Genomic DNA, 23906 nt, shown 5'->3' with positions numbered 1-23906 from the left:
AAAAAAAAAAAAAAAAAAATTCCTTATTGGGGCCGGGGAGATGGCTCAGTGGAATAAGCGCTTCCCTGGCAAGCACAAAGGCCTGAGTTCAATCCCCGGTTCCGCAAAAAAAAGAAAAAAGAAACATTTTAATCTTCAAATATGACACTAGAATTTACATTTGCAGAGGCTGACAGCATTTTATTTGGCAGAAAAATTTTATTATTATTGTTATTATTATTATTATTTAATCTATAGTGGTTTTAAAGAAGTATTTTTCTTATTAGAATAAGGAGGCTGAAAGCAAACAGTTGCTGATGTTGCTCAGTCATCCAGCAATCAAACTAATACCTCTCTGATTCCTGATCTTTAGGAAAAAGGGAGGTAGGGGAAGGGCAAAGGTTAAGAGATCGGGCACCAACCTCAGCTCTCTTCTATCAGGAAAAGGAAAAATTTCCCAATGGTCACAGAAGACTACTTAGGAGGTCACTGACCAGACTGTCACATGGCCACTCTAGCTACAAACAAGACTGAAAATTTAAACAATACACTTTGCAGAATCTAGAATAGAGAAATGAATTAGAATAACTATGTTTTTGCAAAACTAAAAAGTATTATCTGCTTGAGAGAACAAGTTTCAGTTTCCTCATGTAGAACTAGTGTCTTTTAGAACTCAACACGTGACCATTCTGATGTGAGGAGCAATCCCTGAGATACATATAAAATCGGTTAGCCTCTAAAACAGTATTGCAATCATGGTGGGAGGGCTGTCCATTAACTTAATTTCTTGGCTGTAATCTCCAAACAGATCTGTCAACACTGCCTTTTTGTGGATTTCCATCTGATACTTAAAAGTTAGTTGATTGTTTTGTGTCGTCTTTGTTTGCCGTACTCAGCATTTCTTTACTATTTTTTTCTTACTAAGAAAACTTCATAAATTTCACTCAGCCCTCAGGAATTTACAAACCAGCTTTTCAGTAGAGCTTTGGGGCATAATTTTTCCATTGCCTTAATAAAATTTTACATTTTTGCTATAGATTATATTCAAATGCAATATACAGTGTGTCACTGCTCAAAATTGCTCTTACTTTATAGCTCAGCTTGACATTAACTTACACTACAAAGATTTTTTTCCCATAGTTTGACAGTGCCAATTACCACATGATGAAATTATGTTATCCTGCAATTAGAAAGTGTAACTTTAGTTTCTGGTTATATTTTGCCCAGAATCCTCCAGACAAAATTTGGTCAATTAATATTACTTTGGACCTTAGACCATGATTGAGATTTCTGGTCCTGATTTCTGCCTCTTCCTATTTATACATACATAGGTAACTCTTCTTGCCATAATGTCAAAAGACAGAGGAATGTAGAAACTAAGAAGCCCTAAAATGCTTTCAAGTATTTTAACAATGTTATTCATAATTGCTTTCACCTAGCCTGCCACATGATACATTATGATGGCAGGGATCTTGCCTTGTAATCAAATAACATGAATAATGTTGCCATCACAGAGAGGATGCAGTGTTGTATCTGCCGCTAGCAGATTGAGCTAGTAAACACGTAAGATGATACCAAAGCTAATAATAATGTAAAATCTACATTGCTGTAGTCCCTCTCTGCTCACACATCAGCTTCTTTGAACAACATTGGCTATTTTGTGTTTATTATAATTATTTTAATTGATTAGGGTCTGGCTCTACAGAAGATAATTTAGCCTTATGAATTATACATCAGGATTATGTGTCTGGGACCTTTCCTGGCCTTGAAAAAGTCTAGGAATAAATAGAGCACTGAAAGACCATGAGTGTAGGTACTGCTACAACCAGATGTTGACTCTCCACCCTGTAAAGTAAGCCCACTTTCCAAGTTAATCAGTGACTCCTCATCAAATTCCATGTGTCCTACGTCAAAGTAGCCCTTCTGCTGCCCTTCTTCCAAACAATTCTGTATTCAGAGGGCGACAAGAAGAGAATGAGGGAGGGACAGGGGAAGAGAGGGAGAGAGACAGAGAGAGAGAGAGAGAGAGAGAGAGAGAGAGAGAGAGAGAGAGAGTACAATACTGACAAATGGAAATTGAACTTCCAGACTGAAATATTTTATAATTAATCTTGTTATGGTTTGTGTATATTTGTCCCCCCAAAGCCTCATGCAGTCATTGAGATGCAGTTTGTGATTAGTTCATGATCCAAGGCTGGGATTATGAGTGTGAGTACTGCTGGGATTATGGATGTGAGTGCTACCCCCAGCCTGGGGTGAATACCTGAATGTAACATAAGAGAGACAGAGAGACAGACTGGCTCTCTGTAGCCATTATTGCTGTTACTCCTCCCCTTGCTCTCTGCTCTTTGCCACCTCCATGAGAGGCTGCTCTCTGCCATGTGCCACACTGCCTTGGAGCCAGCTGAGTATGGACGGAAACATTCAGGAACTGTGGGCTAAATAATCCTTTCCTTCCTTTATTTTGAGTGTTGGGTATTTGTCCCAGCAACAAGAAAAGAGTAACCAAGATAAATCTTAAGACTCAATTTAAACTTTATGTGCTGTTGTTCTCTTTCACTGGTATTAATCTATTCACACTCATGATAGAAGTACTATTATTTTATGAAAGGAACTAAGGCACAGAGAATTTAAGTAATTAGTTCTTGGTCACATAATATAAATGATAGAAACAAACAGAACTCATGTACTTAGCATGTGAAGTACTAAGATAATTTTTTTTAACTTTTAAAAAAAGTTTGTTAGTATATGTTTGCAGTGCATTATGAATACCTTCGCTGTGGGGAGTTGGTACATGTACTAGAGACATCTTATTTCTTTTTGTGTCCCCTTCCACTCCCCACTCCCTCCATCCCTTAGTCCCCTTCCCATTTGTCAAAGACCTGTCTTCCTGTTTCCTGTTGTACATCTTTTGTTTTACTTATGATTTATTTATACTTTGGATTTCTCATGTAAGAGAAGTAATAATTTTAAACTATATGTCTGATTTCACCCAACATTATGGATTCAAAGTATATACATTTTCCTACAAACAAATCGTTTATCCTTCTTCATAAAGAGAAGTATTCCACTGTGTGTAAATACCACAGTTTCTATATCCATTTACTTGTTGATGAACATATAAACCACTTTCATGATTTAGAGATTACGAATTATGCTGCTATAACATGGGAATGCATGTATCAGTGTAATATGTCTTTTAAAAAATTTTAATGATACTGCCAATTTATTGTTGAGAAATTCTGAGGAGCTGAAAAATCAAAAAAATTCTAGACTGGGCTGGGGAGATGGCTCAGTGGAATAAGCACTTCCCTGGCAAGCGCAAGGGCCTGAGTTCAATCCCCAGTTCCAAAAAAAAGATTTAAAAAAAAATTCTAGACAAACAAATAGACTCCCTTTTTCTTCTGTTCAGTATTTTGTGGAAGAAAATGTTCAAATGTTAATAAAAATATTTTCATAAATTATTTTAGACAGATATAGAAGTTAACTATCCAATTTTCCAAAAAGAATTTCTTAGGACATTTAGTTGGCTGTAAGATATATATGAGTTAAAGTTAAATATAGCATACTACCATTTCTATCCCGAGATATGCCTTAATGCAAATAGTAAGACATCTAGAAAAAGTTGTCTTTAGGCCTGTCAAACACCTCTGTAAGCATTCCAAGGGAGTTATAGAATAATTAGAATGTTTAGTTAAATACATTTGAAGAATTATAAAATTATCTAATCCAGTTATTTGAAGAGTAATTGAAGAACTGAGAATATTTACCATACACAGGGAAGACTTCAAGGAGACCAGTAGAGGTATCTTCAATACATGAAGTACTGATACACAGAATGACCAAAGTTAGGTAGAATCAAAGCCAATTATGAGAAGTGAATGAAGACAGATTCTTGCTTTCTTATGAAGAATCAGGTATTTCAGAGGTATAAAAGGCTGTCTCAAAAGGTACTAATTTTCTTTCATAGACATTTGTGTGAGCAAACCGAAGCTAAACAGACACTTGAAGGTATTAAAAAAAAAAAAAAAAAAAACCTTCGGGCTGGGGAGATGGCTCAGTAGAATAAGCACTTGCCTGGCAAGCTCAAGGGCCTGAGTTCAATCCCCGATTCTGCAAAAAAAAAAAAAAAATGAAGGTATTAAAAAAAAAAAAAAAAAAAAAACCTTCACCCAAACATAGAACATATGGTCAAGTACAAGCCACTTCCAACTCTGAGGTCATGTTGCTATTATTCTATGAAATAATTCAAGACAATTATCTGAGCTCCTATATTTTTTTATTCAAATACAGATTGTATCAAGCATGTCTTGGACTTCTAATACTGCCAACCCTAGCATTAGCAAACTTGGTAAAAACAGCCATGTATACCACAAAATAATATATATTCCCAAAAAATCAGTAGGCATCTAGTAAAATGATTGATGTTTTGTATTCACCCCTTTTTCTAGTGCTTTCTCCTGCTCAAGAAAGCCATGTGAACATGGACCTGCCTCCTGTCTCCGAGCAGATCATGCAGACTCTCAGTGAACTTGCCAAGTCCTTCCAGGATATGGCCGACCGCTGCTTGCTGGTCTTGCATCTGGAAGTGAGGTATGACTCAGCCCAACACAAAACGTGATGTTTAGCAGTTTTTTAGGCACTCTTTAAGTATTTGAGCTCTTGCTTTTTTGTGTGATAATTCAGAGTTGACATGGTCTTTGAAGCCAGTATAACCTGGATTTGAGTATCCATATTGACTGACTACATGGCCTGAGGTCATCCAAGTAGCATTATGAACCCTTAATTTCATTTTCATAAAAATGGTAATGATTGATATATACATGTACCAACTCCCTATCATGAATGTAATTGTGTCCTGCAAACATGTACTAATAAAAGTAAAAATGTTTCAAATGGGAATTCATAACTTAGAGAAATTTTATAAATGAAATAAATAATTAGCACAATATGTGCCACATAGTAAGTGCTCAAAATATGGTAGCTTTGCAGTTATAAACACTTCGTTGTCACTGTTGTTTTTACTAAAGTAAATTTAAGAAAAGAATGTATAGATACTAGAACCATAGTCCTCTCCTTCAAGGAATTTAAAACTCAGATGAAGTGATTAAATAATACTTCAAGAACACAGATTCAGCTAGGGAATAAACTTGAAAGCATAATAGCGAAAACAAAACCAAAAGCATAGTTCTGAAGATGCCACAATCTTAGCCTGTGTTCCTTCTGCTACATTGTAGAATATTCTAATTAGCTTCAGTGGTTTCTATTATTGAAGAGATAGAAAGGGAGGAAGAAGAACTAGAAGCCTCCAGTTGTTCATTCATTTATTCAACACATATATAATGAGTGCCTTGTCTGCACCAAGGAGGGTCCTACAGTTTGAAGTATAGCAGTGAACAAAACATTCAAGGCACTGCTCCCATGGAGCAACATTCTAGTGTTGGGAGCAATGAGTAGAAAAAGAGATAATTTCAGATAAATATAACTGAAGTAATACTATGACATAGTGGGATCGATCTGCAAATTCAAGCCATATCTATTGAACAACTGTGTAGGTGCCAGAGTCATTAACTGGAGTCGGAAAAACTGAAGAGAAGTGACAGGAGGAGTGGAATTCAAAACATTCTGTTTTCAAGATGTTCACATTGAGATGCTTATTAAACATCTACACAGCAATGTAGACAGGTATATAGTTTAGAATTTCAGGATCAGAAAGTGGTAGTAGATTTTTTTTCTGTATTACTTTAGAACATTATTAAAGTTGTAGCAAATATTTTCACTTGAAGCCTTTACAGATTGTTTTTAAAATGTAAATAGGTCTTTGGCCTACATTGAAGTCTTTGAATATGTTTAGAGTCCTGTTAGCAGTCAGAGGCCTTTCAGGAGTATTGATGTCACTTCTTTTGTGTGCCACAGCTCTTTTTCATTCCTTATCTTGCCCAATGAGTTATTTCTTCATTGCTTATACATTGCATTGAAGACTTAGAATCTATTTTACTCCACAATATTTCTGATTTTCTTACATTAACCTCTCCTGAAATCAAAGTTCTTGCTATATTTTCTTATTTGTTTTATGCTACATATTAGATTTGTTTTCTATTTATTTTCAAACTGATAGTGAAATAGAGTATTTTCTATGAATAGATAAATGTAACAGAAAGAGGTGGGGAAAAAACACCAAGTAATATTCTGATGCCTGTTACTTGGGTTGTAAAGAAAAACAAGGAATCGCCGAATTAGTTACCCTCACAATGCCTAGAATTTATGCTGTTGATTACATGGTGGCAGGAAGTGTCTGACAGTCAGAATTGCCTACTTATATTATAGTTAATTCGAAGTGCAATATTTTCAACATGTCTGAGTACAATCTTTTAAATCCTTAACCTCTATTCTGTCTTTTTTATTTTTGTGCATCTTGTCAATACTATTCTTACAATGCTGAACATATTTAGCCATTATGTATTAACTTTATAAAAAAATAATGCTGGCCAGCCAAATAGCTCAGCGGATTAATGCACCTGCAAGCAGGTGCAGGGGCCAGGGGTTTGATCCCCAGGCCTGCCATGCCAGCCCTGCCCCCCCCCCGGGGTGCACTGAGACAGCAATTAAGTCTGGGTGTGGTAGCACACACCTGTAATCCCAACTCTTGGGAGGCTGTAAACAGGCGGATCACTGCGAGTCTGATCTAGTAGTGAGACCCTGAACACCCTGTAAAACCTTCCCTAAAAAAAAACTATAAAAAATAGTACAGTGTTGTAAGACCCATTGCTGTATCTCCTTCAACACTAGGCTAAAGACAAAACAAAAGTAATTTCAGACTGAACAATGAAAAACAGACTGAATTTTAGACTCCTACATGCAGAATTATTTCTCCTTGACCTTGAAAACACAAAATGTGTTTGCTTTCTTCTAAATTTTCACATTTCCATCTCTTATAACATGGTTCAGCATTCAGATTATGTTCTTACGAAAATGCCCAATTTTGTCTTTGCTTTGTTTATGGTTCAGATGATAAATGCTTACATACTTTATTCTGCTTTAGCACATTAGCAATAGGGGAGGCATTGTATAGTGATAATATTAAACAAACAAGACAGAGAACAGAGGCACATGCTAAGTGCTCTGGTGAAGCAGAGTGCCAGGCTGAGGAGGAGATCGTCAGCTCCTCCAGCTGTGCCTTGTTCTTTGTCACAGATGTCCCCAGAACCTGGACCAGCTCTGCTGCATATTATGTGCTCAGTTAAAGCATACTTGATTCTTAAATATTAGCTGATCTGAAACCAAATGCAGACAAAATAAGTGTTGTTTCCCCAAACAAAATTGGTTGATCTTTAAAGTAAATAAATTGGGTTATAGAGTCCGTTTTCTCACATAATCCACTACTCATAGCATAACTAAGAAGTACAGAGACTGTGTGGCCCATATTGTCCTTGTTGTGATAATGAAGCATTTGTTTTGTTCTTTCCTGCTTTGAAATAGGATAAAAACTGAGACTATATAATCCAGGAACTGGTGTGATGAAGAGGTAGCTAGTTAGGTTCTTTGTCTGTCACTTTTAGTCAAAAAGCCACTATATTGAAAGAACACAGGTAGTGTAGAAGAACAAATCCATATAAAAGAAGATATGCCACCTAGAAGTCCACAATAATTTGAAATATGAATTTATCTTATTCTTGAAAATACTTTATGACTATAGCACATGCTTTTCTTTAATGTTGCAAACATTTAAACCAAAAATGTTCTCCAGTCCAGCAGGTTCAGTGTTGGAGAACCCATCCAAAGAGCATTTGACATTTTTACCTGTGTCAAATTTAGCTACCATTCAAACCTTCTACAGTTCAAGGCATAAGATAGATGACACTCCCAAGATGAAAGACACAGTGACACCATTAAAAATTGTTGAGATTTTTTTCTCTACCATTTGAACATTAGAAGAAGAAAATTAAATTGCCATTTGAGTCCAAGACACCAACCAAGAATATCACCTTTATCACCTGATTTCCTTTACCATCAGGAGGGCGCTAAGTGGGTTCAACAGGAACTGCCTGTCACTGTCGGGATTCTAAGTGTGTACTTTCTGAAAATCAACCATCCTGCTGTGTAATCAGCAGTGTTTTCAAGAAACCTTAATGCCAAAGTCATGTTAAGGTCAGCAATAACATGCCACAATTTAAAGAGGAAAAAACTTTGCTTGAAATTGACATCACTGATAATGTTTTAATTTCTTTTTTATCACTAATCATTTGGGATTAAGAAGATAGTATCTTAAGCAGTGGCAGTCTCTTCTCTCTACCACTATTTTAGGATCTCATAAACTCTCACTGCCAATTTATAAGAATTTTGTAGCTAGTCTCTCTACCTTCATTTGATTTAACCCCTGGAATTTTTTTTTCCTGACAAGATCTAAGTTGCCTATGCTGGCCTCAAACCTGTGATCCTTCTGCTTCTGTCTCTGCCTCTGCCTCTGCCTCTGCCTCTTGGGGACCTGAACTTATAGGCATGAACCATGCCTGGTTTATCAGTCGATTCTTACACTGTACCAGACAAACTTGCAAAGCCCATAAGGCTCCCTGTGGATCCTAACATCTTAGATGAATTCTAGAGCCTGTGATGACCTGACCTCAAGCCAGCTCCCCAAGATCACCTTATGCCTCTGCCATATTGTCTGTATGTAGCAGAAAAGAACCACTGGCCATTCCTGAGAACCATCCTCCATTATTGTCTCATGCCTGTTTATATGGCCTTCCATTGTCTGGGATTATAATGCCTGTTATTTATTTTTATTATGCTTTAGCATACATGATTTGCTAGCTATTCAATTCTATTTTATTTAAATTTGTGTCACAATAGCAATCAGTTACCTGCTAGAAATCCCAACCCAGGACTGGTCAACTTTCATTATATCAGAGCACATTCAAGAGGGAGCTAAAAGCTACTTCATTATACCAGTTCCTGAAGTTTTAATTGGTGAAATTAGTCAATGGTTAATTAATGATTGTTAAGATGAGCACCAGTCAGTGAAAAGGAATAGTAGCTGAGATATTTAGATTCCCTTACATAAACAGGTTATAAGAATGTTATGTTTTGTGTCTGGATGTCCCCCGAAAGCCTCTTGTAGTCACATGGCAGGGAGGGGTGATATTCAGAGGTGGCTAAATATAGTTTGTGAATGATTCCTTGTCTAGTGCTGGAACTGTAGGTGTGAGTGCTACACCCACCCCAGGGTGGGGAGCCTACATACAATGTAAGGCGCAGAGTCTTCCTCCTCCCTTTTTGCTTTTGTTTCTTTTGCTGTCTTCTGCCACCATGGTTTGTTATTCTTCTGCCATGCCATCCTACCTTGGAGCCAGCTGATTATGAATTGAAACCTCCACACTGAGCTTAATAATGCTTTCCTTCCTTAATTTTGGGGATCAAATATTTTGTTTCAGCAACAAGAGATAAGTAACCAAGATAAAGAGTATCACACATCTTACAAAGTCTTATTTAAAGGTGGAGCATAGAAGCTGGAAGGTATAGCTCAGTGATGAGCCTGTTCTCAGTGTGTGCAAAGCCCTGGCTCTGCCATTTCTTTTCTTTTTCTTTCTTTCTATTTTTTTTTTTTTTTCAGTACCAGGGATTGAACTCAGGACCTTGTGCTTACCAGGCAAACACTTATTCTACTGAGTTATCTCCCTGGCCCTACAAAAGCCCTGTGTTTGATCCCCAGCACCACCACCACCACCACCCAAAAAAGACTAGAATGAAACTTCTAAAGTCTCCAGAAGAAAATGTTTGAGAAAAAAACATACGACTTTTTTTTTTTGAAAAATATTTCATAAATATAATACCATCCATTAAAGAAAAAATAATGTTGAATTTCACTAAAATTAAAATTGTTCTTTGAAAGATGAAAAGACAGGCCAAGGACAGAGTAAAAATGTTTGCCAAATATTTGATAAGAACCTTTATCCAGGGCCGGCCAAATAGTTTAGCAGATTAAAGCACCTGAAAGCAGGCAGAAGGACTGGGGGTTTGATCCCGGGACTGGCCAAATAGCTCAGCAGATTAAAGCACCTACAAGCAGGCACAGGTGCCAGGGGTTCAATCCTAGGGCCTGCAGTGCTGGCCCTGCCCCCGGGGCACACTGAGACAGCAATTGAGACTGAGCATGGTGGCACATGCCTGTAATCCCAACACTTGGGAGGCTGTAAACAGGAGAATCACTATGGGTCCAATCTAGTAGTGAGGTGAGACCCTGTAGACCCTTCCCTAAAATGCAGAGAGAGAAAATACAGAGCAACTGGATCTTTGACATTACTGGTAAGAAATCAATATGGCACAAGTCCCTTGAATAGCAGTTTCCCAATAGCAGTTTCTCTTGTGAAATTAAATGTGCATTTACTATATGATATGACAATCCTACATATAAATATTTACTCAAAAGAAATGAAAATTTATTTTTACACAAAAATGTATACATGAGTAGCTCTGTTTAAAACTGTTCCAGAATAGAGATAATCTCAACATTAACTGATTAGATAAATGTATAAACCTTCTACCATTCATAGGAAAGCTATTCAGTAAGAAAAAGGAATGAACAGTAACATAGAAGAATCTGATATGTTTTAGGGAAAGTGAAAAAAGCCAAACTCAAAAAGCTACATATGTATGATTCTATTTATATGACTTCCTGAAAAAGACAAAAACTATAGAGGATAGATATAGGCAAATTCTTTCCAAAGGCGTGAAGTAGGTATTAATGCATGTGGACATAAGGGAATTTCAGATGGAGGCCATTTTCTATAACAACTGTGATGATGGTTTTATAACTATGTACATTTGTTAAAACTAACAATTGCATATGATAATGGAGGTGGAACTTTACTGTAAATTATTTCTCAGTGAACCCAACTTTAAGAAACATTATAGGCAAACCTGGTATTGTGTCTTTATAGATATTTTAATTTCCAAGGTCCTTGCAGTCATCTATCTAGGAATATTTATTTTCTGATGTCAGTTCTCTGGATCATAAAACCCTGACTGAATTAAAGTCATGTCTACCTCAAGTGAACCCTCCATTCAATTTTTTTTTCTTTTTCTTTTTCTTTTTTCTTTTGATACCAGGAATAAAACTCAGGACTTTGCACTTGCCAGGCAGGCACTCCACCACTGAGCTATATTCCTGGCCCAAATCCTCCATTCAAGACAGAGTGCCTAAAACAGAGAATTAAGACTTCTCTGAGCTTATAGAAAGAGACTAAGCCAATGCATGGTATTGGTTTGGATTTTTTTTTTCTTTTTTTGGAGTAGATATATTTGTGGTAGAATTTTTTTGGCAATTTGGCTTTTATTATAATTTAAGAGGGCTGTGAAGGTCAACGTTTTTGACAGTTACCAAGTTCAACCAAATGAACTTCAGAAATATTCGTGAATCAGACCTTTTCAACACAGAGACACCCTCCTTCTTCATGCACAATCAAACATATTCTGAGACTTAGTATTTCTTCTTGAAATGAACCTTTTCTAATACCCCAGGACCAATTTCCATGGCACTTTCTAACAAATTCATAGATGGTCAGTAAATGATTTAAATACTAATTTGGCAGAAGTACAAGTAATTCTAATGATGACAGCCAACACCTTACTGTGCATTCTTTTCAGCCCAGTCACTGTGCTGTCCACTTTATATGTAATAGTTCCTCACAGCACTCCATGAGGAAGGAGATATCACTGTCCCTATTTCACAAATAAGCCAACTGAAGCACAGAAAGATAAAGTACCTTGCCTAAAGTCATACAGCTAGCAAATGTTAGAACTGGGAATTGAATCCAATAGCCTCCCACAAAAGCCTGCATTTTGTGGGTCTTCAAACTCTGCCTTTCATTGTCAACATTTATTAAAAACTACAATGCGGTTTGCAATGTGCATATACTTCTGGCATTAGAAAGACCTTTAGAGCCCATCCATTCCTTGTGCGCACTGTATGGATAAACAAAGAGCACCTAACACACTTGCTCTAGATCACTCAGTTCTTCAGGAAAACTGAAATGACTTCCCAGTTGCAGAAGGTTGGAAGGGTACATAAAAATTTATGAAGCCACTGATGCTTCAAATATTTTGGTGCTCTGTCACAGAAGATCATTATCTTAGCAGGCGAGATTTATTATTAACTGCTGTCCCTATGTCTTTTTCAGAGTTCACTGTTTTCACTATCTCATCCCTCTAGCAAAGGAGGGGAACTATGCCATTGTTGCCAATGTGGAAAGCATGGATTATGACCCTCTAGTGGTCAAGCTCAACAAAGATATCAGTGCCATTGAAGAGGCTATGAGTGCCAGCCTTCAGCAGCACAAGTTCCAGTATATCTTCGAAGGTCAGACCTGTCTCTATCTCTGGGAGTTTGGGAGGAAAGAAGAATGAAAGTTTTCCTAATTTTTCCGAAATACTGTGGGAAACTTGTAGGAAAGGGTTGTTTGCTACTTTGTTTGGACGAGAACTGCAATACCTCGCCTCTGTGTATGGCTAGATAGATAATATAGCTGCCATCTGCTGCTGGTTGATTAGGAGATTTAATCCAAGATAATACAGATGGCTGCCTGTCTGCCTACCTTGACAAGCCATTCATAAGATTTCAATAAATATGCAAAATGGATCACAAATTGACTCAAGAGTTGCTCATTAAAAAGAAATAAAACACATATACGAGAGCTCTGAAAAATTTTTCATTAGCTAAAATTATCAATGGAAGGGGAAGTGTTATCTGATAGAATGCAGTCTGTCTCAAAAGCACAGAAGCCTATGATTAACAACAGATTTTAAGAAGACTAAGTCCTTTGATGCTTCAGGGCAGGCAGGCAAGGAATGTGTGAAGAGGCAGTGCTATCTAAAGACATTTGCCTCCGAAGTGTTTTAAAATGTGCTGGGCATGGACTGGGGAGATAGCTCAGTAGAAGTGCTTGCCTGGCAAGTGCAAGGACCTGAGTTCAATCCCCAGTTCTGCCAATAAGATGTGCTGGGCACATAATTTTTCATGCTGAATTCCATTCATCAGATCCTGTCATTATAACAAAATGCCTGAGATAATTAACTTACAAAAAGAAAAGGTTTATTTTGGCTCACAGTTTTAGGGATTCTAACCCATTGCTTTTAGGCTTCTGATTGGGTGGGGAAGGTTATGGCAGAGCCAGCTGCTCACCTCATAGCCAGGAAGCAAAAGGAAAGAGGAAGAGGCTAAGATCCCATATTTCCCCTAAATGGCTTCCCACTATAGCCCACCACCTAAGTTTCCAGCACCTTCCAGCAGTGCCAACTTGAAAACCAAAGCCTCACCCCACAAGTCTGTGGGAATCAGTTTTTTGAACTGCAGAAAACATGTTAAGATTTCAAATAATATTTCCTTTGTATTAATTTTAGTTTGGTTAAGCATAGACCTGGGTACCAAAAGTATCTGTACTCACACAGAATTAAACCAGAATTACTTAAGACAATTAAGAAGGTCCACTGTTCAAAGCTCATGGCAAATGGAAGATGGGGTAATGTCAGTGCATGACCAATGCTTGCTTTGTGAAAAAAAAAAATTGTGTTTTAGTAACTTTGGACCCTCTAAAATCCTATCTTCCCATTCAGTTGTAAAGATGAAGTCATAAAAATGGAGATGTCTTCTGAAGACGATTTTACCCTAAAAGTTGAGTGACTGAAGGGCTAGTGTTAGCCTATAACATTATGAATTTGGTGGCACCTTTAATTCTCTGCAGCTTGAAGCAAAAACTGTTCACATTTAAAGCTACTTTTCTCTAAATCCTTTTCCCTAATACACTGAAATTCCTTTTGAACCTTAGCTTTTCCAAGCCCTACATATCAACATCCATATTATTCATATGATAAAATTTTTTTATAAGTTATGATTTCTTATTTTTTTTATTTATTTGAGAGAGAGAGAGAGAGAGTGGTGTGTGTGCGCGGCCAGCTCAGCCCACCAGGGGGCGGGGCTGGCCAGCATGTGGTGCTGGGGGATTGAACCACGGTCCCTGATGCCTTGCTAAGCTTGTTCTAAGTAGGTGCCTTAGACCACTGAGCCATCTCTCCAGCCCAAGTTATGATTTCTTATCCTCTACAAACCATGCAGTCCCCTCGTTGCCTACACTTTGAGCAGGCCACATTATATCAATGCAGAAGAAAAATATACCTGAAGTTGTAATATAGGCATAGGTGAATAACAGAACTTGACATAGAAAGATATATTTGAAAGATTTTTATTATAAATACAAGTAATCTAGCTTTATGTGTAAAATTTTCAGCTGTGCTTTTTATTTTTCTTTTTGAGAGGAGTAAAAGCCTCTTTTTTTTTTTTCTTTAAATGGTAGCACAAACAAGTTTGTGGTATTGAAGTAATGCTGTGTGAGTGTAGCTGAAGCAAGAGAAAATGCATGTTCTCTCCTTTTCCTACTTTCATCTCAGCCCAGGAGAAACACACTTGGTTTCTCAGGAAGCCACTGAAGCTGAAGATATGCTGTGCCCTGTAATCTGAACCTTAGTATCCATGAAGACTGGGATTCCAGAGAACAAAATAGCAAAAAGTAGTAGATTGCCTGTAACCTATCACACTAGCTTTAGAGTTCTGAATAAAATGTCCTGCTGGAGGCCAACTTTGGAAGAATAAGAAAAAAATAAAGGAACATATATTTATTTCTAACTTCTGGCCAAGGAGATAACTCAATGGTATAAGTGCCTGACTGGCAAGCACAAGGTCCTGAGTTCAATTCCTGTTACCAAAAGCAAACAAATAAATAAATAAATTTAACTTTAAAAAATAATAACCCATATGTATTTCACTTTAACCTGAACCACTGTATGTCCTTTGAGTTATAAAGGACATCCTGAAGAAAATCTGTTAGTTTATTGATGTCTTGTGCTTACCTCTGCCAATTTTAATAGACTATATAGCAGTCCTTCAGACAGGAAAACAAACCATTTATAGAACCACAGCATGTCCAGAGATGTCTCTTGGGAACTCAGTGACTCCATGATATGCTTTTCCTTGGCACTTTGCATTTATTTACACGGTCTTTTATTATCATTGTCAATGCTGAGGTGTATTAGCATTACTACCAGTAACATTTTTTAATTGGTTGATTTTTACTCATAAGTGTTGTAGTTCATTAGCATTACTGCCATTGTTTCCATTTGTATTATTTTTTATTATTTTAGGATCATAATCAGCTTTTCAGCCCAAAGTCTCATTTCTGTTTTGTGGGAAGGAGAGGCCACATAGATGTTTGTACATATGCCATGCAAAAACAGGCCAAACAGATGTATGCACATGCATTTTTATTGTTTCCCAAATACCTGAACATAAAGCCAGGCATTGCTGTTGATGTTAATAGTTTATAACAATAAGGCATATTCTGCAAGTCCTTGGTATTGTAGTTTCAGGTGAATGTGGCAATGTTAGTACTAGGAATGTGGTAGATTTGTTTAAAATACAGTCTTCTCATTTCTAATCACTAGGACTATGTAGAAATACTATGAAATTATTGTACGAGGAACTAGTGAATCCATTAGATATGTTTTGTGTGGTTTTAAATTTGTGGAGGATGAACAAAGGCCAATCCTGTGTGCAAATTTCTGTTCAGTGTCACTAATCTACTCCCTCTTTCCTTGCCATGACACTGTGCTGATCTTCAGGCCTGGGACACCTCATCTCCTGTATCCTCATTAATGGTGCTCAGTACTTCAGGCGCATCAGTGAATCTGGCATCAAGAAAATGTGTAGGAACATTTTTGTTCTTCAGCAGAATTTAACCAACATCACCATGTCGCGGGAGGCAGACCTGGACTTCGCACGGTAAGAGGGAAGGGTGAGCTCACTTTCTTGTCCCAGAGCCAGGACTCACTACCTATAAAGCCACTTTTTAAAAACAGATTCTTGGTACTTAAAGAGTTTATTTTATAAAAAGAATTTTAAGAAAGAGATAGATGTACTTAGCTGATAGAAAAGTTAATTCTAGCAAATTGTGTTGAATGTTCAACATCCCTTAAGGAAGTAGTTATTCCCACTGTGTAATCCAAGTTAGTACTTTCATTTCTTGGAAATTTTTTTTCAAATATAAAGTAACATCATCTTATTACATAAAATACTAAAATAATATACAAAAATAAATCTAAACATTGCTCATAAGTTTTTGATTTAGAGAGAATGATTTATGCTATACTTTATCCTGGCTTTAGTTTCCCATCTGTATGTATGTATCTTTTACATATATCCCTGCATATTTCTCTTAACAGAACTGGAACTGTGTTAGTATAATTATAGTTGCATTATCTAATATCTATAATGTTCATTAATACTGCTTGAAAACATTCCTTTAATTCCCAAATATTCCATGATATAAAGGAGTTACCATTTATTTTTTACCATTTGTAGTATTTTCCCTTTTTTTTTCTTCATGGTAAATAACAAGTATTGAACTAATTTTGTCACCGCTTCAGTCTTGTTTTCACTGAAACCCATCTCTTGTTGTTTCCACAAGGAGAAAAGTACTCGTTCATCACCTTCACTTTCCTTCTCTAGGTTTGCTGATCTCAATTTTTAATGTTGCTCTTATAAAACACATTTTCAAATTTGAGATTTAATTTTCTCTTCATTTGTTCTTTTAACACTGTTTATATTTAAAATAATCAAGCCTGTCATGTTTTAATGAAAGTTTAAACAGCTTTGAAGAGGGTGGGTGATAATTATGGTGTTCCTCATGTTCTCTTGCTATTTATACATGTGGATTATTCCATAAAACTTTTCATTTTCCAGAAGCTTTTGTGGCTAGGAAGTCATTTGTCACTGATAGTCCAGAATGCTTCTGCGTATTTATTACTCAGTTTTCATGTGATTTTTGTAATTCTTGAAGTGTTTGGGAAAATTGAAACAATTCCTAAAGTATTCAACGGGATGATAAAATATTGTTACTTTGACAATGATGAAGATGTACATGTGAGAACTATTGTTTTGCAAAGAAACCATGTATGTTCATTACAAGCCTTTTTCCTCCCTAGTCTACTCTTCTTTTTATTGTGTTGCTAACTTGTTCTGCTTTTCTGCTTCCCTGATTTTTTTTTTTCTTCTACTGGTAGGAAAATGTGTGTGTATGGAGTTTTTATGAAATTTTCTGGTTTAAGCTAAATTTGGTGAAAAGCCTTCCTTGCTCAGATTAAGGAAACCAGGTGTGACCAAATGCTGCATTTATTTGGCTGCTCTTATGGGAAATGATCTCATTATTGAATTAGTCTATTCATAATAACATTGACAAAAAGAAGTTAAGAACATGAAGGCCTGAGGGATACAGAGAACCATTACTAATTCTCTGAGGAATATAATTCCTAAATTCAATCATCCTTTTTTAAATGATTTTTTTATTTAGCTGAAATAAGTAAATTAACACACTTCTTGGCAGACAGTACAGGGCTCAAACACATACTGGAAAAGCAGCATCTGAATCATGAAATGCTGACTGGGTGTTATTGAAATTGGCATTAGTGGGCTATGTTCCAGTGAACCATTTCTTCAAAACAAGATTGAATGGCAACCAGGTCATGTTTTCAATTGTTGGATTTGTGAATTATGTGACCACTTAGGATAGGTACTTACACTATTGCTCTTCTTAATGAATTATAAAAGAAAATAGGTGAAGAAACACGTATAGCATTGAAAGATTATGCTTTTCCAATCCTGGTTCAGAAAACACTTTCTTACTAAATGATATGCTCCAGCTAGATGACAAGCTTCAAGAAGTTGGAACTGTTTTTCCAGCTCCTGAATCAGAAAATGGTCATTACGTGTATTGAATGAACACTGTATTTTTGAAGGGTTTGGATACTGACAGGTGAGTTTATCTTTAATACCCTGAAGGTCATAATCAGCTGACATGGTCAGTTTTCTTGTAGGGTTATAAAAAAAAAAAAAAACCAGCATCTCCACTGCAAAAAGTAGACATGTGGTCCTACTATTCATAGTCCCTTTCTCATTTTCTGTTGCTTTCATACAGACACACTTTATAGCCTTATTTTTTTCCTTCCTTGTTTTTGTTAGAGACAGGTTTTGTGAAATGAGCCCCATCAATTGTACAGAATTTGAAGCTATGTAAAATAAATATAACAGCAATACCAAAATAGCCAGAAATAATAGACTGCTGCGCTGTGCCTCAGCATTCCTTAAGCAATATCTAATCAGGCGTGGACAGCATCTGTATTTCTGCAAATCTCTATAGGAATGTTATCTTCTAACACAGTAATTAATCAATGGTTGCCATGTGTCAGAAAACTTATTTAATAAGAAGTTACACATTACTTGTAGTTTTTTTTTGTTTTTTTTTTTTTTTTCTTTCATAGCCTTCCTGGTCAGTACAAAGTACAACACCTTTCTGTACTTAAAAAAATGTGGGATCTGGAGTAATTCCATTTATGTTGATTCTTCTGCTTTTGATACTACTGTTGATCTCTTTCATGCACACCTGTACTCTAACCTCTAGTGGGAGGGTAAATCTTGGGTTGGCAAAAGATAAGCTATCCCATAACAGTGACAGAGTAACTGAGAGCCCCACTCTCTGCAATAATGATTACTTAAGCCTTGCTATGGTTCTGACCTTTTTGACCCTATTGTTCATTTTTAAACCCAAACACATACTTTGTCCAAGAAAAATTTCTATAGGCTAGCTAGATGTGCAGGGGTTTTTTGTTTTGTTTTGGTTTTGCTTTTTCCTTCACAGGTCATCTTAATTTAAACTACCATGCACATTTCCATATAACTAGAAATGTCTTAATGGGTACTGAAGTCCTCAAGCTGCATTTGGTAATAGTTGTAGATGAAATGAAGTCACTATTGAAAGAGTATCCCAGAGTTAGTTTTCTCTCTCATTTTCTTTTCTTTCTTCATATCTCCCATCACAGTGGCCTGTTACTGTCCTGTATCCTGTCATTCTGCTTCCTACTTCCCTCCTTCAAGCTTTCATTGTTCCTTGATTCCCCACCCCTTTTTGGATTTTTTCTTTCTCTTGCTCTTTCATTCATTTGTTCCTTTTTCTCCTTTTCTTTTTTCTTCCTTTTTGTAGTAGTAGGGATTAATTTAGCTCCCACAAGCAGGAGTTAAATCCTTAGCCATTCATTCATCCATTCATTTAGAATCAAGGTCTCACTAAGTTATCCAGGCGGACCTCAAACTTCAAATGTGTCTGCCTCAGCCTCTCAGGTAGCTGAAATTACAGGTATGTGTCACTATTCTCAGCTCATTCTGAGCTTCTAGGGTGTTATTTGTTGTTCTTTTTTTTTCTGTGTTAAAGTTTTATTAAATTTCAATACAAAAACATTCCAAAAAGTAATCTATAGTCTAAGAGTTCTATGTCAAACAAGACATTTTATCATTCCATTTCTTTACAGCCAGTATAAAGCCAAATGAGTCAACTTATTCTTTTCTCAATGGGAGCAAAATTAAGCCTGCTGGGTTTGTAAACAGTCAAAAAGGTGCCCAGTCATGTAAGCATACTCCTTTGAATTTAGCACTCATACTATAATTAGTCTCTATCCTACACTATCTTAGAAAACTAAAATCTCAAGAGCCAAAACGCCAAGTAATAATTACGAAAGACTCAAACTAAGATCTCTATTCTAGTGCAACTACTTAATTTTTGTGAAGATCCCCATGGTCACTGATAAGGAATGTGAAACTGTGAGGCTTTCTTAAATATGAAAAAGATTGGGAAATAAAGCCTAAGGTTCAGGAAATAGTAAGGAGACAAGTTCTAAAACACAAGAAGCTTTGATCTGTCTTTTATTTCTTTCTTCAGCCAACAGGTGAAGTACATATTGGGAGTGTGTGCCCTCCAGATTCAGTCTTCATGGTGCTTGCATTGCTGTGGGATGAGATACAAGCTAATAAATAATAAATTTAAAAATTCAAAATGTATGGTACATGTTATGATGAAAAACTAGGCATGAGGAGAAGAATAGAACATGTCAGGGTATAATGGAAGTAATCTGACATTTTAGAATGTTCATGGGAATTAGGAATGAGATGTTAACTTTTGAGGAAAAACATAAAGGAAGAGTAAGCATAAGGCATGAGGATATCTAAGGAAAGAACAGACTAGAAAAGGGACTCTCAGCCTGGGGAGATAGCTCCACAGTGTAAGCACCTATAAGGCAAGCACAAGGTCTCACATTTGATTCCCAGTATCACATGCAGGTCCAGCCCTGAAATTAGGCATAGTAGCACATGCCTATAATCCCCAATGCTGGGGATGCTGAAACAGGAGGATCGCTGTGAGTTCAAACATCATAGCAAGATCCTGTATCAGAAAAGAGAAGAGAAGCAGGGAAGGGAGGAGAGAAAGGGAAGGGGAAGGGGAAGAACTTTCAAGGTGAAGACCTGGAGGAAGGAGTTTGTTTGATACTTGGAAACAGTAGAAAGGTCAGTATGAATGCAGTGACCAAAAGAAAAGAATTGGAGATGATGTCAGACATTTAATCTAAGGAGCAGAGATTGCCAAGGCCACTGTAATGACACTGGCTTTTGCTGTGAGTCAGGTAGGAAGCTATTAGGGTTTGACACAGAAGAGTACCATAATCTGAATCTCTGATTGCTATGTTGAAATAAATGATTGACTGGGAAAGAGAGGTTATAAACAAGGTCAGAAACAGAAGGATCTGTTAGAAAACTATGGCAATAATCTTAGAGCTGAAAGACAGTAGTGATTTAAGCCAAGATGACAGCAGTGGAAACAATGAAATGAGATCATGCTAAGGGAGAAAGACCTTTCTCAATTACAAAGGGAAACAAGTGAGCTGGGTGAGAGGGAAGGGAAAGGGGCATACAAAGAAGTTAAAATATATTATGTACATGTGCCAGCTCCACACAAGGAATGTAAATATTATGTGTATTGCAAACATATCCAAAAAAAAAAAAGGAAAGGAGGGAGATCAAGAGATGGAGGAGAGAGGAAAGGAATTCAGATGTATTATGTGTATGTATCAGTTCCCCACAAGGAATCTAAACATGTACCACCAAAAAAAAGAAAGAATTTGCAGAGTTTGCTGAGAGATTAGTACACCAGCAATAATTCTAAGCAAATCAAGGGGTTTTGTTCTGAACAGTTCAAAGTGTAGAACTTTTATCTACTAAAATGAAAATGGACCAGACTATGGGTGAGACCAGTTGAGTACTTGGAAGGTAGGAGGCAAATAATAGAGGGATATGAAAACATTGGGTTTGAAATGTTAAATTTGATATGCTTCTTAGTCATCATGGTAGAGATAAGGTGGAGAGAACTGACTATAGCAAACAGTTCTGAGCTAGAGATAGGAGTTTTGAAATCAGCAGCATGTAAGTGGAATTTAAATCCTTGAGAAAGGATGAGAAATGTGATCTTGATAGTAGCATACCTAGAAAACAGATAGAAGCTATCTGAGAATGGGCTTGAGGTAGCCCACTATTTATTCATTTATTCATTTATTTTGGTACCAGGGATAAAACTCAGAACCTTGTACTTGCTAGACAGGTGTTTATGCTGCTAAGCTGTCTCCCCTGTCCCCATAGCCTACTATTTAGATACCGGAGTTAAAGAACCAGCAAAGGAATTTGAGCAGATACGACCAATAAAGTAGGAAAATAAGTAGGGAGGATCAGGTCCTGGAAGTCCAGTGGCATGTTTGAAGAGGGAGGAGGGTGTCTTCATCTGTGTGAAAAGCTGCTGATGTATTAAATTAGCTCAAGACATAGCTGGCTGCAGGTGGGCGCACCAAAAGGCCTGAAATGCATTAATCTGTTTCTTTTTATCTTCCCTACACAATTTACCTAAAATAAAGAAAGTTATTTACTGCTCAGTTCTGCTGTAAGGTCTAATGCTATTAGGGAAAAAAAATATAATTCAAGTATTTGTAGTATGATACATAAATGACAAAACTAGCAGCCTCCATTTTCGCCAGGCCAACGTCAACATGCATGAATCATGTTGACAGTATGTGCCATTGCTGCTAAGTGATTAAAAAGGTGCTCTGTGGGGCTGCAGAGATGGCTCAGTAGAATAAGCACTTCCCTGGCAAGTACAAGGGTCTGAGTTCAATCCCTGGTTCTGCAAAAAAAAAAAAAAAAAAAAAAGTGCTTTGCATCTATAATCATATCCCCAAACCCATAACCCCAATCTAATCCCAAGAAAGACATTAGAGTGATTCTAGTAGTGTGGTATCCTATAAAATACCTTCAAAGTATTCCTCCAAACTGTCAAGGTCATCAAAAACAAGGAAAGTTAGAGAAGCTACCACAGACATGAGGAGCCAAGGAAACTTGACAGCTGAAGGAAGGGTGGTATCTTGGCAATTCTGAAAGAGAAGAAGACCACTAAGTGAAACTGCAACGAATAAACTGTGGATTTTAATTAAAATATATGCAAATTGGTTTATTAGTTTGACAAGTATATGGCTAATGTAAGATGTGAATAATAGGAATACCGAGTATAAATTACATGGATCAATGTACCCTTATCTCGGGGGGGGGGGTTGTTTTTGTTTTTGTTTTTGTTTTTGTAAATCTGAAACTTCTAAAAAATAAAGTATAATAATAGATAGGTAAAGAATTTGAATAAAAGGGGCTGGGGCAATAGCTCTGCAGTCTAAGCACCTGCCTGTCAAACACAAGGACCAGGCTTCAATCCCCAGTACCGCATGCCATGCCTCTGTGCCAGCCACTGAAACCAGGTCTGGTGGTGCACGCCTGTAGTCTCAGCACTGGGGAGACTGAGACAGGAGGATCACTATGAGTCCAAGCTGTGTAGCAAGACCCTGTACCAAATAAAATATTTTTTAAATTGGAATCATTTATTCATTGAATATGTACAGGTGAGCAAGAAAAGATACTTGGTGTAATTTGTGATTAAGGAAATGCAAATAATAAGACACCATTCTGTATCTTCCAAGATTATGATAATAATTTTTTTAAAACACAGTGAAAGTGTTGGTTAGGATGTGGAGAAACTGAAATTTCATGCTGTTAGTTGGAAAGCAAATGGTGCAGTTACTTTGGAAAACTGCCAGTTCCTTGAAGGATTAAACATAGAGTTATCAGATGACCCAGAAATTTTACTTATATATAGCCAAGAAAAGTAAAACATATGCATACATGGAAATTGCGACACAATGACTACAGCAGCATTATTCTTAAAAGCCATAATGTAGAAGCAGCCTAGATATTCATCAACTGATGAATGAATAGGATATGGTAAAGTCATAAATGGGTATTATTTGGCCATGAAAAGTGATAAAATACTGATAGATAATACAACATGGATGAACCTTGAAATATTATTGTAAATAAGCTTGTCACACAGTTGAGGAGTGCTTGCCTTAGGGAGTAGGGGCAGAAATGAAAAAGAAACACCTAGCCAAAAAAAAATGTATTATATGGTTCTATCTATATGAAATGTCTGAAATAGTCAAAATTATAGAGATAGTAAGTTAGTGACTTTGTAGAACTGAGGGATTGAACAGAAAGGAGGAAAAGGATACAGGGTTTTTTTGAGGCTGATGAAAAAATGCTTGAAATTAGATTGTTCTGATGGTTGTATAACCCTATGAATACATTAAAAGACCTTGAATTGTTTATTGTAATTGTGTGAATTTTATGACATATAAATTACATTGCAATAAGCTGTTCTTTTTAAAAAGGTAGAGTTTTTTTTAAAGTAGAGATTTAAAGCTATTAAAATCCTAGTGGAAAGAAAAGAATCCTAGTGATATGTCATAGGAAATGAGAACCCCAAGCTTTGGGGGGCCAGGAGATGGCTCAGTGGAATAAACGCATCCCTGGCAAGAGCAAGGGCCTGAGTTCAATCCCTGGTTCTGCCAAAAACAAATAGCAATAATAATAATAAATTTTAAAAAAAAGAACCCCGAGCTTTATATCCACTTGC

General features: G+C 36.7%; 1 protein-coding gene across 1 annotated transcript in view; it reads left to right on the top strand.

Moving 5' to 3' along the window:
• Positions 1-23906, top strand: part of Exoc4 (exocyst complex component 4) — a 951164-nt gene that overhangs the window by 878474 nt on the left and 48784 nt on the right. The window contains exons 15-17 of the mRNA XM_004626539.3: positions 4431-4572; positions 12156-12334; positions 15646-15805. Coding sequence (XP_004626596.1) covers positions 4431-4572; positions 12156-12334; positions 15646-15805 — 481 coding nt within the window. The remainder of the gene's footprint in view (positions 1-4430; positions 4573-12155; positions 12335-15645; positions 15806-23906) is intronic.

Source organism: Octodon degus, unplaced genomic scaffold, assembly GCF_000260255.1.
Source record: "Octodon degus isolate 3935 unplaced genomic scaffold, OctDeg1.0 scaffold00015, whole genome shotgun sequence".
Taxonomy (NCBI): Eukaryota; Metazoa; Chordata; class Mammalia; order Rodentia; family Octodontidae; genus Octodon; species Octodon degus.
This window is presented reverse-complemented; position numbering and strand designations above follow the sequence as displayed.